The 16,562-nt window shown below is 52.8% G+C and overlaps 1 protein-coding gene across 7 annotated transcripts in view; it reads left to right on the top strand.

Annotated features, from left to right (window-relative positions):
- Positions 1-16,562, top strand: part of Cacna2d2 (calcium voltage-gated channel auxiliary subunit alpha2delta 2) — a 127,535-nt gene that overhangs the window by 85,536 nt on the left and 25,437 nt on the right. For all 7 annotated transcript variants that reach the window (XM_060385320.1, XM_060385319.1, XM_060385324.1 and 4 more), the window contains exon 4: positions 9,635-9,694. In XM_060385320.1, the coding sequence (XP_060241303.1) occupies positions 9,635-9,694 (60 nt within the window). The remainder of the gene's footprint in view (positions 1-9,634; positions 9,695-16,562) is intronic.

Below are 16,562 nucleotides of genomic sequence, written 5' to 3'. Positions count from 1 at the left end.
CTGAACACTGTCACTCAAGGCTCTGCCTGCGGTCTGCTTGAATTGTGAGCTCAAAAGGACCTAGGTACAGTTCTCTAAACCCAGCCCTGTTGTCCAGCTACCCGGCTTCTTGTCTCTATCCAGAGTCCTGTGAGTTTGGGCCTAACTTGCCCTGCTGCCCTTGCTCTCTGAGCCTGCAGTCCCTCAGATCCAGGATATGTCCTGACTTCACGCCTCTTCCCCTGTCATGGGCAGCCGTGAGCCTGGGGCTCTCCCCTCTGCCCTCCACCCTCGGCTCAGCTAGAGCACCCTTAGGCACATCCCAGCCAGTCCAGCCCCGCCTCCCTCTTCACTGTCCCACTCCTTCTCCTGAGGTTGGGCCTAATCAGAGCTAATCAGAAAATTATGAGCTGCCTGATTACTGATTAGATTTCTAATGTTAATAGAGTTGAGAAGGGCCTGCTCAGGCTATGTTTTAGGGGAAAAAGTATAAAAATAACATCGTGAGAAGATAGCATGGTGGCTGGGTGAGGGCTTTGGCTTCAGTTGGGGTTGGTGGCCCCAGGCTCAGATTCCTGAATACTTTCCTAGCACCCTAAATTCTGCCACTGGGTTTTCAAACCCAAGCAGTGTTTACTGTCACAGTTCTCTGGCAAGCTCTGTGCTCAGGTCAGTTAGGAGAAGTTAGGTGGACTGTAATGAAAAACTTACTGGTGGTGTGCCACGCGACCCCAGAGCCATGCTCATCGGCCTACACATACCAATCACAGGCCAAGCATACAAGCTCAGTAAACAGTGACAAGAAGGCCAGAGAGCCACATTAATGTCTTCCCTCAGGAGCCAGCATCCTTCACCATCAATCCAGCCAGCGAGCCCTCGGTCACTTCCTAATACTGTGAGCCACAGTGAGCTTCCGCGGTGTCTGAGTAGGTACGGAGGCAGGGGTGAAAGGGGATATGCCAGGAGAATGTCCTGGGCCAGGACATGGGGTGTCTGCTTCCCAGGGACCCAGCTCCTGAACTGATGAGGTGCGCGTGAGCACACACACTCTGCTTCACATTCCGGCAGGCTCCACGGGCTTTCCTTGCTGTTTCATCACTGACTTGACAGCAGCGAGATGGGGCTGGCAGGTGGCATGGTCATGTCTAGAGTGGGGCTGAAATCCTACAGAGACAATATCAGCAATCCAGCAATCCCCTCTGCATGGGTGACACCGTGCTTAGACTCAGCCTTGCCCTTCCCACATCTCCCCTTCTGTGCCATCTTGGATTCCCATTCTGTCGTCAGTGCCTCTCTGACCCGATTGACCGCCATGGAAGCCAGAGGTGAGCTGGCCGAGCTGACCCAAATCCAATACTGAGACTTTAGCTCCAAGAATCAAGTCCCTGCCCAGAGGGCTAACATCTGGGATAAAGTACACAGTATGCAGTGATAGGAGCCCCAAAGGATCCTGGATCCCAGACTAGCAGAGGACCAGGCTTCCTGAAGGGGCTGCCCACTCTCAAGGGCCAACAAAAGGAAGGATATAGAACCTAAGTGGGAAAAAAGGGTCTCTTCAAAGTCAGCACGGTGGGGGAGTGACAAGGTTAAGACAGCCCTATTAAAAAATATCAACAGAGCCAGGTGGTGGCACACGCCTTTAATCCTAGCATTAAGGAGGCAGAAACAGGCAGGTCTGTGGGTTCGAAGCCAGCCTGGTCTATGAAGCAAGTTCCAGAATAGCCAGGGATGTTACACAGAGAAACCCTGTGTTGGGGAGGAAAATGACAACAGGAGCCTAATATTATGGCACCTTCCTGCCTATAATCTCAACTCAGAATGCAGGGTCAGAAAGATTGCCTGGTTAATATGGTGAGTTTCACCTAGCCAGGGCTACCTAGCAAGACCCTATCTCACAGACTACAAATCAATTAATTTAAAGAAAAATGCAACAGAAAGATAGAGTGATCAGAGTACCCAGAAAACACTGGCAGAGACGTAGGAACCAACATGGTGTTAGAGATGTCAACACATTGGGTATGGGGCTCTGAACTTGGGTTTGGGGGCTCTGGTAGAGTCTGATCAGGGAGGTGAAAAGGGTTATCACTGTGATGACATCATAAGGGATGTTATGGAAGCTTGGTAGGTTTAGATGGCGATGCTCTCTTGAACCCTGGGTCCCTGCTGTGGCAGCACCAGGTTAGAGATCAGGCCAGGGTGTTGAGGGATAACAAGCAACCATCAGCCAAGATGATGCCAGAGAGCGGGACAGCCCATTGACACCAGTTGCAGAAGTCAGGTGAAGCCAAGGTTACAAGGTCAAGTGCATTGAGGAGTAGGGAGGGAACAGTTGTCAGACGAGGAAGAGGGAAGTCCAGGACCTGGGGTTGTGTGTCTAAAATGGGACCGTGTCTTGCATTCTGTCTAGACCCAATCTTGTTCATGTCCCCCAGCTCTGAAGGGCTCTGGTTCCCATTATACAGGAGATGAACTGAGACCAGAGGAGTGAGGGCAATTGCTGATCCTCAGGAACTCAGGCCTCCCGTGTGGGAGGTGGAAGGAGGATGCCATTGTCACCCACGAGCACATACACACAGGCTACGTTTGTCTCAGAGTATAGCCTGATGAGAGGGCGAATGCCCCAGTGCGCTCTGTGGGGAACTCAGACAATGCCATGCTTCCCTCATACCCCTTCCTGACGCTGTCTGGGTGGTAAAGATTGAGAGAAACTTTGATGAATATACTAGGTCAGAACTCAAAGGAAGCAAATCTGGTTAAATTATTGAACCCCCTCCCCCGCCCGCTCACCATGGACTAATTCACCTGTAGAGAGATAGAGGCTACATGCTGGGGTTCAGACAGAGTGGGGGTGGGATACAGAGTTAGGGGTTCTCATTAACTCTCAAGAGGTTAGGCAGGGCCAGACGGCACCTTTAACTGACGTGCACGGACACATACACACACACACACACACACACACACACACACACACACGTTGTGATGAGAGCCCTGTGTGGCTATCTAGGTCTATGCTCAGCCCTCGGAAAGCGTCCCGTTGCCACGGGGGAACTCTTAAGAGGGTCCGCTTCCCCCTGGGTCCTGGAAACTGCCTTGGAAATTCAAGCTGATTCCCCTCAATATGTGCCAAGCCACAGAGTTCCTTCGACCCTGTAGATATATTTGGCTGCCATCCCAGTGACACAACCCACTCTTTCTCTATGGGCTGAAGATTCCGTTAAAGCGAAAGCCATGGAGCCAGTGGGACTGACGGCCACCTGTGGGTACACTTGCCTCCTCCTCCCCCTGGGAAGAAGTGTCTTTCATCCTCTTGGTGTTAAAATGCACACCCCTCTTATCCCTGCCCGCCCCCCCCAGTAACAGATCTGTTACAGGAGAATGTGCTTTTTTGCATGTGCGTCTTCCCTAGGGACCCAGTCCTTAAGGATCTAGTAATTTTCTGGGGAAACTTGTGGGTTCTGTAAGTCACACCTTGGGGACACTAGAAGGGGCTATATGGTCTCGCCACCCCCATCTCCATCCCAGACCACAGTTTACATCTTCCTGTTTGTCCTGGGGAATTGAAACATAAACCATCCTCCCTGGGTGGCACGGAGAGGTTCAGGAATCAATAACCAAGCTGACTCAGCCCACAGGGAGTTGGGGGGCCTAGGCCAGAAGCGGGGAACCCGCAGAGAGAGACCGCTACTCAGATGAGTTTCCCCCTGTTACATGTGTTCTGACCTTTTTCTAAGAAAACAAATCCATTCTATTACTTTTTTTTTTTTCCATTCATGTAATGTATGCATGGCCCGTGAGGGAAAAGGTTAGGAAACCTGTCGCCATCAACAGCTGCGAGGCCTTTCCTTGCAGCAGTGGCCATTCCAGGGGCTGTTTGCTATTTGGCTGTTTTGGTTGCTGGAATTTGGGTGAGCCGGTTAGGGTTTGTTTTCCATTGTCCTGGTGGTGTTGGAAGCAGAGTTGGATGGATGAAGGAAGGGACTTTAGAGGATGGGCAAGGCTGAATCCCTGCCCGGCTCCCCAGGAAAGCAAAGCCACTCATGTGTCCCCAACACAGGGGATAGAAGTCATGGGTCTGGCTGGCCTGCTCTGCCCAAATTGGCACACTTTCCTTTATCCCTTGGAATTCTGTAAGATGAGGAGGGATTGGAGCAAGACCTTCCCTCAGAAGGTCACGGTCAGTGAGGTCGTGTGTGTGTGTGTGTGTGTGTGTGTGTGTGTGTGTGTGTGTGTGTGAAGCTTTGAGCTCATGTGCTGCAGATGGTGGCAGGAAGAGGTCTGAGCCACCGAAGCCACGTGTTAGACAATGTCCGTTTGTGCGCACACAATCGCAGACCATAAGATGTGCAGAGATGGATCTGAGCTGGGGTTCTCCCGCTCCCTGACTGGGGTACTCACATGGACACACCACTGTCTGTTCAAGGCCAGTGTGTCAGGGAGGAGAAACTCATAGCACCTCCACCCCTGCTCCTATTGTCAGTCAGCCCTGGGTCTCCAACTCCCTCTTTGCTGAGCTGCATCTTGCCTCGTTATTATGCAGATATTTTAATTATGCAGATATGTTTTTAGACAGTTTTAAATATGTATATTATTTACTCATTAGACCATAACAGCTCTGGAAATTGGAAATCTGTATTTAGTATCTATCAGAGCACAATATGGAGCTAATGCGGGGCCCTCGGGGAAGGAGAGAAGGTGACAACAGGAAAGGGCTGGACTGGGCGAGGCTAGTAGGGGTGGGGCCTCTGGGCATGCCCTCACCAGGACTGGACCCAGTGACACCAGGGTTAGTTGGTAAGCTCTGGACACTTCTGGGAGACCACTTTACTGATCTCCTCTCTTGGTAAAGGACAAAGGAACCGCTTAGGGTAGAACAGGTAAGCCTAGCCAGCTAGGCCCACCTGGCCTGCCTTGAGGGGCTTATTGTCCAACCATCTTGGGCTGAAGATGCCTCATCCACCACTCCCTGATTGGGGGCTGTGGTAGTGGCCCTAATACTCTGTCTCAAAAGACTCTCCTCTGAGGCGCCCTGCAGTCCTCCATCTGGCAGTAGTCTGTGGAGCCTTAGCCCAAGTGGGTGCTGGGCAGGTCTAATGCTAGCCAGGCTGTCGTTGTTAAACCGACAGCCCCTGTGGGTGCTCAAGAGCATCTACCCTGTGCTGCCACTCTGCTCCGGACTCACCGGCCCTGGCCTCTACCTCAGAGCTCCCACCTGGCTCATCCCACCCCCACCCCGCCCTGTACCCCAGATCTCAACACCCTGCTCATCACAAGTCAGGGCCTTTCACTCTAAGCCTCACATATCCTCTTAGAAGCAAGAGTAGCTATAACTAATTAAAACTGAAAACTCTAAAACCTTGCCCTCTGGGCTATGCAGCTGAACGAGTCCTGTTTGATGGGCAGTTGCTTCCACTGGGCCTGATGCCACCAGCTCTGGGGGTGGCATCAGGGTTCCCAGGTGAAAGAGGATAGAAAAGGCAAGAACAGGGGAGCACTCCACCTCTTTTTAAGATGGTGGGCCCACCTGAGGGCTCTTGCCTCCCCACTATACCCAAGCCCATGGCAGCCCAGGGTGTAGGGACGCCTACCCTCCAGGTATTGTCCATGGCTCAGGCCCCTTATCTCATACCATTGTCTGTCTCAGTTCCCCTAAGCTGAAGATGCTTAACTTAGTGAAATTTGAAGGTACTGGTGGCCGCACTGCTCCCCAGGAGAGTATTGTCCCCGGCCCAGCGCACAGCCAGTCCCCTTCTTTCTTGGCTTTTCTTGTAAGACCGGCTCCCGGAGCTGAGGGAAATTGATTGTTAAGTGAAACTCTCTGATAATTGCCTCTGAAATGCCTGCTGTTATCCTGATGGACTTGGCTGCAAACAGCCTCACTCAGAATCCCACTGTGCTTCCCTCCGAAGCTGACCACCGCGAGGACATCACAGGGCAGGCAAGACACTGTCAGTAACATCACAGCAGCAGCACGCCCTTAGACGCCCCTCACCCTGCAGGGTGTGGCAAGGAAAAGAGGTCCCTAGAGGCCAAACCACATATCTGGGATCATACCCCTGGCTGGGTGGGGCCAAAGCTCAAGCCCCTACCGGTCCAGAGATGCTCTGACCTTGACTTAACAAAAAGCCACTGTACAGCCGCTATATGCTAGTGTCTAAGTTACCCTAAACTTAATAGCAACCAGGCCCTGCCCCCGCTGAGCTCAGAGATCAAGAAGTCAGACACAAGGAAGGTTCCCAGGATGTATAAGGGGAACTGGTACCTGGTGGGAGTCAGGGATTTGTCATGGGGAGGAGGTGAATCAGGCTAGAGGAATCTAGTCAGAAGTGCATAGAGAGGGGGTAGCAGGAGGACGGAGAACTAAGGGCAGCTCCAAGTGCACAGCCCAAAGGTCTGAGCAGGGAATCACTCCCAGGAGAACAGTCACTGGGAGTCCAGGAAAAGAACAGGATGTATCTTCCATACACAGCAGATACCCTGGGGACAGTACCAAACTGCAGCTCCAGCTTGACCCAGGGGACCCTGTAGGTTCTCTCCACCTGTGTTCTTCCCTGTCCTTCCCCGTCCTCCTGTCCCTGGCCCATCACAAGGGGACTAAACAGGGTGGGAGGAAGGTGCTGGGAATGTAAATCTTCCAGGAGAGTGAGGACCCCTTGGCCGCCCCAAAGTCGGCCTGACTGTTGTGGGCTTCGTGAAGAAGCCTAAGGCAGATGGTGCTAAGCTTAGTGCCCCCACATACACTCTCGGATGTGCCCTGCCTAGTAGAGACCACGGGAAGCCCACAGGCTGCAAAAGGAAACTTCCAGAGAAGGTGGCTAACAGGCAGAAGAGCAGATAAGAGAGAAAGGCCCTCAAGTAGGCGAGAACCTGCAAGAAAAACCCCAGTGGACAGGCTGCCTATAAGAGCTGCCAGGGCTGGAGAAACGAGGCTGCCAAGAGCCTGCCCGCCCTCTGCGTGAATCAGTTACTACCTGCAGTTCACAGAAAGATCTGGAGGGCCAGAGAGGTGAAACCATGGCGCGAGGAGACCATGTTGAATGCAGGCCAGGGCTGCAGGACCAGTCCCTCTACTTAACAGCAGTGGCCTGCCCACTTCACCCTATCCCACTGCCTGGTCCTTCCTTCCCACACTGCTAGACCTACCTACTTAGCAGTTTCCACACGTCCAGCACCCGAGGATGGACTGATTGATCTGTAACACCGAAAAAATAATAATGGTTTGATCGTTACCGAGGATTAAAAGTAATCCTTTTGCCGTGGCTATTGCAACTCCGTTATTCACGAGTCAGCGGGCTGACCCAGGCCTCTGAGCCCATGGGACTCTGTGAGCTTAAGGAGACCAAGGACAGGGCCCTCCCTCCTGGATGCCCCTTTACTTTGTCTGCTAGCTTATGGAGCCTGAGGATTCCCATATTGTTGGGACCCATGGATCCCAGGGTCAAAGCTGTGTGCTAAGAGGGTAAAAGAGTATGCACACGTGCACACACGCACGCGCACACACACACGCTAGCCAGAGCCGAAAGCAGAATGAGAGTAAAAGCATAGAAACATAAGGGAACAGACTCCTTAGAGTCATGGTTCAGCCCCATCTCCTCTCTCCGTCTTTGCAATACTAAGAGGCCTTAATCTGGTTCCCACATTGCCTTAGACATAACACTTATAAAGGGCAATGGCCTCTACGGAGCCCCCAAGTAGCCTCAAGTCCCACTGTGAGGTACATCTGGGGTCCATGGGAAGATGGGAGTCCACTAGATAAAAGAAAGGGAGAGGCACTAGTTGCCCAAGGCTCCTGCTTTGAGGTGTCCCTTCAGGGGCTACCTCCCTGGGCTTTGTGGATCTTAGTCAAGTATACCTAGAGCTTTGCACCTGGTGTAGTGTGATATCCACCTGAGTTGTCACACACACCTTCACAGAAAGGTACTACAGGATTATGAATTTTTGAGGCCTCATCCATCCTAGGGGTTCAAGCCTAAAGAAGGTTCCAGGATTTGCAAAAGGGGGAAGGGGGATCAGGGTCTGTCAGAGCCTCAAGAAAACTCACATGAAGAGCATTTGGGAGTTCCTAAAGGGCTTGGGGTCTAGTCACATGATCTAGACTGAGATAAGGCACTCTGAGATAAGGTTCCAGGTCTTGAGTGTGGAGTGGATGCAGAAAGATGTGATTTGTGGGGCAAGTAGGACAGTGGATAGTAGCTCGTTTGAGTGATGACAAGGTGGAAGGCGGGAGGCAGAGGTTTCAAGAGAAGAGGGTTTATACCAGGGCTAAGGAGATGGCTCAGTTACTTGCCACACAAGTGTAAGGAACAGAGTTTGACTCCCAGGACCCACCTAAAAGCTGGGTGGGTGTGGCAGCCTGCCTGTAATCCCAGCACTCGGGAGGTGAAGACAGGATTCCTGGGTGAGCTGGTTAGCAAGACAGGTCAAATCAGTGAGCCCTGTGTTCAGCAAGAAACCCTGCCTTATTAAATAAACTGAAAGAAAAGACATTTAACAATCTCTGGCCTCTACATACACACGCACAAACACAGATACCCCCACACATATATACCACATACATAGACACACGCACCCCCCAAAGCAACGAAAAGAGAGCCTGTTCCAGAAGGGCACATGGCAAAAACTCAGGTAGACTGAAGGTCATCCCAGGGAAGTGTCCAGGAGCTCAAAGGGCCTCTGTTAGGCTTTGTCAGACCCTCTTCTCTGGAGCCTAAATGCCACATCAGGCCTGATGGATGGGGGTGGGGTGCCAGAATACCAAGATGACAGATGGGGTACTGGGGTCTTCTGATTCAAGTTGGAAACCTAGAGTCAGGACGTGAGATAAGGGGGACCAAAATGAAGAAGCCCCAGAGGTGGCCAGGTCCGAGTGCCTTCACCATACGCCTTTGTGAAGGGTCCAGTAGCAGTAAGACTGAGCCTCATCCCCCTCAGCTACCCTTGCCCTGGCGATGCTACCTGGTTACGTATTTCTTTATGCTGCCCACCGTGAGAAGCAGGGCTGGCTGTGTCTGTCACAGCCCCACATCTCAGCATAGTCTGGCACTACGCATGCTTAGGTATGGTACGGACGAGTATGAAGCTACGCTGCTTTGGGGCACTCTGCCCTCAGGGCTGGACTTCGTCGTCAAAGGCCACTGAAACTAGGGTTAAAGTGGGTGGAGGCCCTGGGAGCCTTGTGGGAAGGGCCTCGGGAAGCCTGGAGAGGACAGTGAGTCTGGACCAGTGGGGTGGACTGTAGACAGGTCCTGCTGAGACTGTGTTTCATGAGGAGACACTCAACAACTTTTGGGTTTCACACTCCCTGAGGAGGAGGAGGGGGACAGTAGCTTAGAGAGGTTAGAGGGCAGCGGTGGAGCTTAGCCTGGAGGAGTGGCTCCACCATCTTCTGAAAGTACTGCAGGGCTGGTGCTGGGGGTCCTGTGGAAAAGCCACTTAGACTGTCTGTGCAGGAAGGCCTCCTGTCTCCTGTGGGGACACAGTTGTGACAAGCTGAGAACTATCTGGGCTGAGAGATTTTTGAGGCCCTGATGGTGTGAGGGAGAGAGAGGTCCTGAGTCAGCCTGGTCCTGGGGAAAACTGGGCATGGGGAGAGCGTGGAGGTGGACGTAGGATGGACAGTCTGCCTCAGCCTCTGACTTCCATGTGCTCTGTCCCTCAGAGACTGGCTGATGCGGCAGAGAATTTCCAGAAAGCCCACCGTTGGCAGGACAACATCAAGGTAAGAACCATGGCGAACATCAGAGCGGCAAGATGTCCTTAACATAGGGACTTCGATCCCCGGGACCCGCTTGGTAGGAGGAGAGGATCCACTCCCACGTGTGGCCCTCTGACCAACATACATGCACTGTGGCATGTGTGCATGCATACACACACAATAACAAACAAACAAACAAATGTAATTAAAAAAAAAAAACAAACCACATACCATCCTCCAAGCATCCAAGGCATCCAGGAAGGACACCTTGAGCTAGGGCGCATGCAGAGGAGAGAGTGTGTCCTGCCCAGACACCCTGGAGGGGCACTGATGAAGTCCTTTGTCCAACCCTCAGCAAAAAACAAACACAAAACTAGCTCTCCTTCAGTGTTGGGAAATGCAATGTAGATATACTGTAGGTACAATGTAACTATAATGTAAATATAATATAACGTTGCTCCACAGAGGTCTGGGGTGGCCCATGATTAGAAAAGCTTGGCTAACATGGCCATTCCCTGAGGAGGTACGATGAGTCTTAGAGAGTCCCAGGGTCATAGGTGCCTCTTGACCCCGGGACTCGGCTGAGATTTCAATGCCCTGGCCTGAAAGAAGCCCTGGGACAGGACATTGTCTGTGTTCTCTTGCTTGTGAACAGCTGTCTGTCCTCGTACGATGTCCTTTGGCTGGGCCCCAGGGACCGGCCTTCCCTTTCACCATGAAAACCCGGAAGGCTCAAACACCTTGGAGCCAAATGCAGGGCACAAGGTATAAAGAGCCTAGAGGGTCGGGGTGAACAGAGCCGCTGTACCAACCAATTCCTGGCTGGAGCTGTAGACTCCTGATCCCTCCTGCTGAGCAAGCATCTGACTGGGACAAGGCTATTCCCAGTCTCAGGGAAGCCCTGGAAACAGGTGTCCCCAGTAACCAGACCAGTTGACAGGGCTCTGTGGGTCTAGGCCACAGTTCCCAGTAGTCTCCATGCTAAACATAGGGAGAGGCAGAGGAAGGCACCAAGAGCTGCCCCTAGGATCTAGGGACTGACATGTAGGATGGAGAGGAGACATACCTTGCCTCCTTCTAGCTCTGAGATAAGCTGATCTAGGCCCATGTGCCTCAGAAAGCTGGTGGGGTAATTGCCCCTATTTGGTGAGGTCCCCTACTGGTAATAGAGATTTACAGCTGCTGTCAGGTCCCAAGCATTCATATCTGTGACCCAGACCCTCAACCCTGCTGCTCATGCTGTCTTCCCCAGGCTAACCTCCCTGTCTTGCCCTCGTAGTAGCTTCTTTCACCACTGGTGGTGCTGGATGCAAGGAGCTCCCACGGTGCGTGGAGTGGGGGACAGCAGCTGATCTGTTTCTCTTTCTTCCTCTATTTCACGGGAACCAGGATCTTGAGCCGGACAGACACCCAACCAGTGAACTCTACCCCTAGCCCAAGATGATATTTTCAGTGAACAAATAAAAGAGTTAGTGACCCCTGCCCCCTAAACTAACTGGACTCCCTAAAACCCCGCTCCACCACAGTCCTGTCCCTCCTCAGCTATAGTTGTACACGCCTCTAGTCTCAGCTCTCAGGAAATGGAAGCAGGAGGATAAGGAGCCAGCCTCAAGTCCAAGGGCAGCCTGGGCCGCATGAGACGCTTGTCTCAAATGGGGGTGGGTGGAGAGATGCCTCAGTGGGTAAAGGCACTTGCCATGCAAACATGGTAACCTCAGTTTGATACCAAGAACCCACATTAAACTAGGAAGGGAGAATGGATTCCTCATAGTTGTCTTCTGGCCTCTACACCTGCCACACAGCACATGACTAGTACACACACACAAACAGACACACAGACACACTCAAACAGACACACAGACACACACACAGACATGAACACACACACACATACACACACACACACAGAGACACGGACACACCCATGCTCTAATAGAGTTCTGGCTACTCTTTCAGAGAACCCAGGTTCAATTCTCAGAACCAACAAGGCAGCTAACTACTGTCTGTAACTCCAGTTCTAGAAGATTCAGTGCCCTCTTCTGCCCTCTGTGGGCATCAGGCGTTCATGTGGTACACAGACATACACTCAGGCAAAACCCTCATACATATGAAATTAAAAAGAAAGGAAGGAAGGAAGAAGGGAGGGAGGGAGGAAGGAAGAAAGGAGGGAGGGAGGGAGGGAAGGAAGGAAGGAAGGAAGGAAGGAAGGAAGGAAGGAAGGAAGGAAGGAAAGAGGGAAGGAAAGAGAAAAAAGGTGCCAGGCGATGGTGGTGCACACTTTACTCCCATCACCTGGGAGGCAGAAGCGAATGAATCTCTGAGTTCAAGGGCAGCCTGGTCTATAAGGCAAGTTCCAGGACAGCTAGAGCTACACAAAGAAATCCTGTCTCAAAAAAGAAAGAAAGAAAAGAGAAGAGAGGCTCTTAGTTGACACTCAGACCATGCTGCCGCATCCAATCTCCCCGCTTCACGGTTCCGCCTGCCCCACCCAGCCGTGAGCCTGCGCTCAGGCCAGCTGTCTGCCACTCATGCATCCTTGACAGCCTTGTTTCTCTGCTCTGCCACACTAAATGCATCTCTGGAGGCCCCTTCCTGTCCCTGGGCCTTTGTCTCTACTGATCTCTGCCTGGAACCCCCTTCATTCCTCCTAGAATGCACATCTTAAAGCTATTATCTCTTCTCAGCCCATCATTCCCTTTGTCCTCTGAGTGTCCCGGACCCTCCACTTCTCCTCAATTTCCTTTTTTTTTTTTTTTCTGGCCATCAGCTTCTTTTCTCCCATGCCTGTTGAACAGGGCAGGAGTTGAGAAATACGTGCAGGCCCCGCCCTCCTCTTGGTTTTCTTTCCCTCACAGTCCAAGCCCCAGAGAGGGAGACAAACAGGGTACCACAGCCCCAACCTGTTCTTCAGATTCTTCCAAAGAACCCTGTGTTTCCAAGTGCTGTCCTGCCAGGCCCCTGGTCCATGGATCTCAGCAGTCCCCTTATGCCGGGCCAGGGCGGGTACTGGGGATGCCTGAAAGATTCCTGGATTGGAATCATTGGATTGCATGGGTGCCAAGCCAGTGATAAACGGAACATCTCTGCCCATACCTGCCTTGCGTGCAACTTCCCTGGGCTGAAGCAGAAGTGGGCTCTGCCTAACCGCTCTCCCGCTTGACCAGAGCTGCGACAGATGTGGTGTGGCCACAGGCTGCAATGGCCACAGAGCTAACGGGGCCTAGCCTTGTTTGCCCGATGCCCTCTTCCCTGTGCCACCTAGCCCATCAGTGCGCCTGCCTGACATCCTCAGATGTAAGGGCTGTAGTCACCTGTTTCTTCCAGGCTGCAGGTCACTGCTGTTCCAGTGAAGATCTGCTACCACTGTGGCTGCCAGGCTGAAAGGCATTAGTGCTAATGGTGGCCCATTAGCCCACCTGCCAGCAAGCACTGCTAGGGAGAGCTGGCAGGGGCTGTCCGTGACAGGCCTTGCAGCGACTGTGGCCAGAGAAAGGATGCCATTTGTCCCTCGCAAGCATAGAACCCACCCTGAAGCCCAACGACCTTGAGAAGGTGAATGACAACGAGCCACTCCATGGCTCAGGAGAGACAGCTGACTCACGTCACAATCCCAGCCTCAAGCTCAGGTCCTTTCCCAGGCTCAGCCTTCTCCCAGGATTCATAGGGCCAAGTCCAGGATTCCCCTTTCCACCGCTAACCTTAGGGTTGTCTCCTGACGGCTCACAGCAAAGGACCTCTGTCTCACAGACAGTACCCACCAAGTGCCGAGTCCGTCTGCCTCACTCACGACTCCTTTGGATCAGGGGCAGCCAGACCCATGTCAGTGCTATCTGTCACCTGGTCTTGTGTCCAGCCCAGTGCCGTAGTGGCAAAGTGACCAGTAACGGCCTTCTTACTTCTGAATGGGGAACATGTTAGCCAGAAGTTGTGGGCACAGAGAGAGTGCTGGGCTCGTGAGGCTAGGTTAGAATTCACTGGTGTGGATCTCCCAGGGTGGATAGCACAGAGCAGGGAGCAGATAACTGGCTGGGGTAGACTCGTATCCCCACATACAGACTTGGGAATACTAGAGAGACCATGGCCCTGATCTGCAGGCATCGCCTCCCGTGGCGCCACAGACAGGCAGCAGGTGGCCCGCTACCCATAACGCTTAACGGTAGATGAAGACGGGCCACCTGCCGGACTGTGCCTGGTGCCAACAGCAGGCAGTGCCAACATTGTTTGCCACCTAAGCCACCACAAAGGGAGGATGACGGCCAGAACATGGGTGGGGGAGAGAGGAGAGAAGACAGGGCCTTTGGTCTCAACCTCCAGTAGGAGACCTTGGAGTCTGGTAGAGGCAACGGCCCTGCCTTGGATGGGGGAGTTAATGCTACCTACAGAATCTACAGGGGAGGCCTGTGAAGCCAGGAATAAGGCCTGAAGAGCCAGCTGGACAAGACAGGTGGCCCCTGGCCCGAGGGTCCAACCCAGCTATAGGGCTCACCACCTGTCTCTGCCAAGCCAGCAACAGACGGCTCTCAGGAAAAAAATAAAAATTAAAAAAAAAAAAAGAGTCCTTTTTGGTCAAGCTGAGCTGGCAGTAGGTCATGGGAGGAAGGCCACATGACCTCCCTGGTGTGGCTGGGTGGCTGTCTGGGCTCTGCACAGGAGGCTGTTGGGCAGGTGACAGTCATGTCTTGGCAGCACCAAATCTAGATGGCGACCCTCTGTCCCACTCATTCCAGACTTTCTTCCTCACCCTCCTCCATAGCTGCAAACACCCTTCACGTCCTCTCGGCTTGGCTCCGGTACACACTGAGTCCTGCCCTTCACCAGCCACCTGTGTGCACACGTTCCTGGTGGGGGTCATGTGTGTGAGTTGGGGAGATGATTTACCCACTCTTTGCCAAGCTTGCGCAAAACAGCCAGGGGACAGAGGAAAGTCGTCGGGACATACATTCAACACTGATGTTACCTATTTCACATCATCCAAGGGTCCTTTCCACACTCAGCCTGTCACGTGGGCTGCGGGTTGGCCTCCTGGGGAGGAGGTCCAGCTCTGATCTGGCTGGTGCCTTTGGTTTTGCGTTTTTGTTTTTAATTTGTCTTGAGACTGGGTCTTACAATGTAGCTCTGGCTGTCATGGAAATCACTCTACTGTAGACCAGGCTGGCCTCAAATTCAGAGAACCACCTGCCTCTGCCTCCCAAATGCTGGGATTAAAGGCATGCACCACCACCACCACCCAGTTTGCTGAGCTTGTATTTACTCACTGATGAGAGCTTTCCAATATCCTGGTCAAAATCTGAGTCACAGATGAACGGCCCCAGCGCTCACTCATTAGGTAGCCTACCTCCTTGTCTAACCCAGGACATGAGTCCCTGAGTCACTGAAGCCAACATTCTGATGCTGTTCAGGTAAAAGCAGATGCGAGCCTTTCCCAGGGACATGCTCCCACAGACTGATGGCTCGACCTGCCACACTCAGCTCCACGTTACATCCCAAAGAGCAAAATCACACTGGGTATTTTCACATGTGACCTTGCCCAGGCTACCAGCCAAGGCAAGGGACAGGAAGACGACAGATACCTGGACCCCACCCGTAGTCCACAGGAGCCTGGCAATCCTGTATGCCGTTTTTTTCCTTTATCTCCGATGTCTTTATCTCTGATGCTACCAACATTCTATCTTCCACTGAGACTGTGAAACCGCAGAACAAATAAACAGAACCGTGGGAACTGCTGAAGAGATGGCCCAAGTGAGTGGCGGGGCATCCCAAAGGTGACTTGGCTACAGACGGACAATGGCCAGCCCCCACCCACGCCCTTTCCTGTCCTTGCAGGAGGTTTGCCTTAAAAAGTTGGCAAGTGAAGCCCCAGGTTGTAATCTGCAGTCCTCCCACTGCGCCCGCCTGTTTTCATTACGGAGGGAAAGAGCATCAGAGCCGTGTTTATAACCCCCTTTTAGATAACAAATCACATTTTCTTTTCGCCTGCGAGTGTGTTGAATTGATATTTTTTTTCCCCTCAGTTTAATGGGTTTGTGTGTTCAGGAATGATCTTCATCAACCGAAACTCCTTATTGTGTTTGATGTAATGTCAGCTTTCATTACGTGCGTCTGTGTGAGCCAGGCACGGGGAAAGACTGAGCCCCCTGGAGCCTGGGCCCTGCCTCAGCCCCCAACCCAGGCCTGTCATCCTAGATGGGTGGGTGGGTGGCAAGTCCGGATGAGGTTGGAGATGAGTTGGGAGGGCGGGTTGAAGGCTGGGAATAAAGCCTCCTTTGTCCCTGCCCTGGCGTTCCTGTCTGGATCACCAGGAGTCCCACACATTGTAGACACCGCTGGAGGTACCTCGGCCTAACATTCCTGTTCAAGCAGCGTGCCAGGCATTCAGTCACTGATCCGGAATGCTTGACTTGAGTCACTATGTCCCATAGCCAGTAGCCTGTACAGAAGACAGCCTGAAGAAGACAGCCTAACACTGTCGCCTTAAACATCCTAAAATACTGACCATCTACAACCATTAGCCACAGACCTAGCTTCTGGCCCAACCCTCCCCTGCAGGCATAAGGAGGCTCTGAGAGAGTGTGGTCCAACCCTAAAGTCACACAGCATGCCCTAGCCAGGCCTTGGTTGGGCGGGGTAGCCTGTGGCTCCCACCCCCTCCTCATGGAGTGAGTGCAGGGGTCTGTGCATGCTGCTTTGCACAATGCCTGGCACGCTGCAGGTCCTCAGGAACAGGTCAGGACACAAACAGCCCAGGATGCGCAAGGAACCTCTGGCAACCCTAAAGGATTTTGTTGTATAAAACAGCTGAGGAATACCTAGGGAGAATGACTTGGACAGCGGCCCTGGCCCTGGAGCCCACCAGGGCGAAGTGGGATGGCCTCTTCTGGGCGAATGGCACTTG

Source organism: Meriones unguiculatus, chromosome 6 (assembly GCF_030254825.1).
Source record: "Meriones unguiculatus strain TT.TT164.6M chromosome 6, Bangor_MerUng_6.1, whole genome shotgun sequence".
Classification (NCBI taxonomy): domain Eukaryota; kingdom Metazoa; phylum Chordata; class Mammalia; order Rodentia; family Muridae; genus Meriones; species Meriones unguiculatus.
Note: the sequence above shows the minus strand (reverse complement) of the source record. Positions and strands in the feature narration are given on the sequence as shown.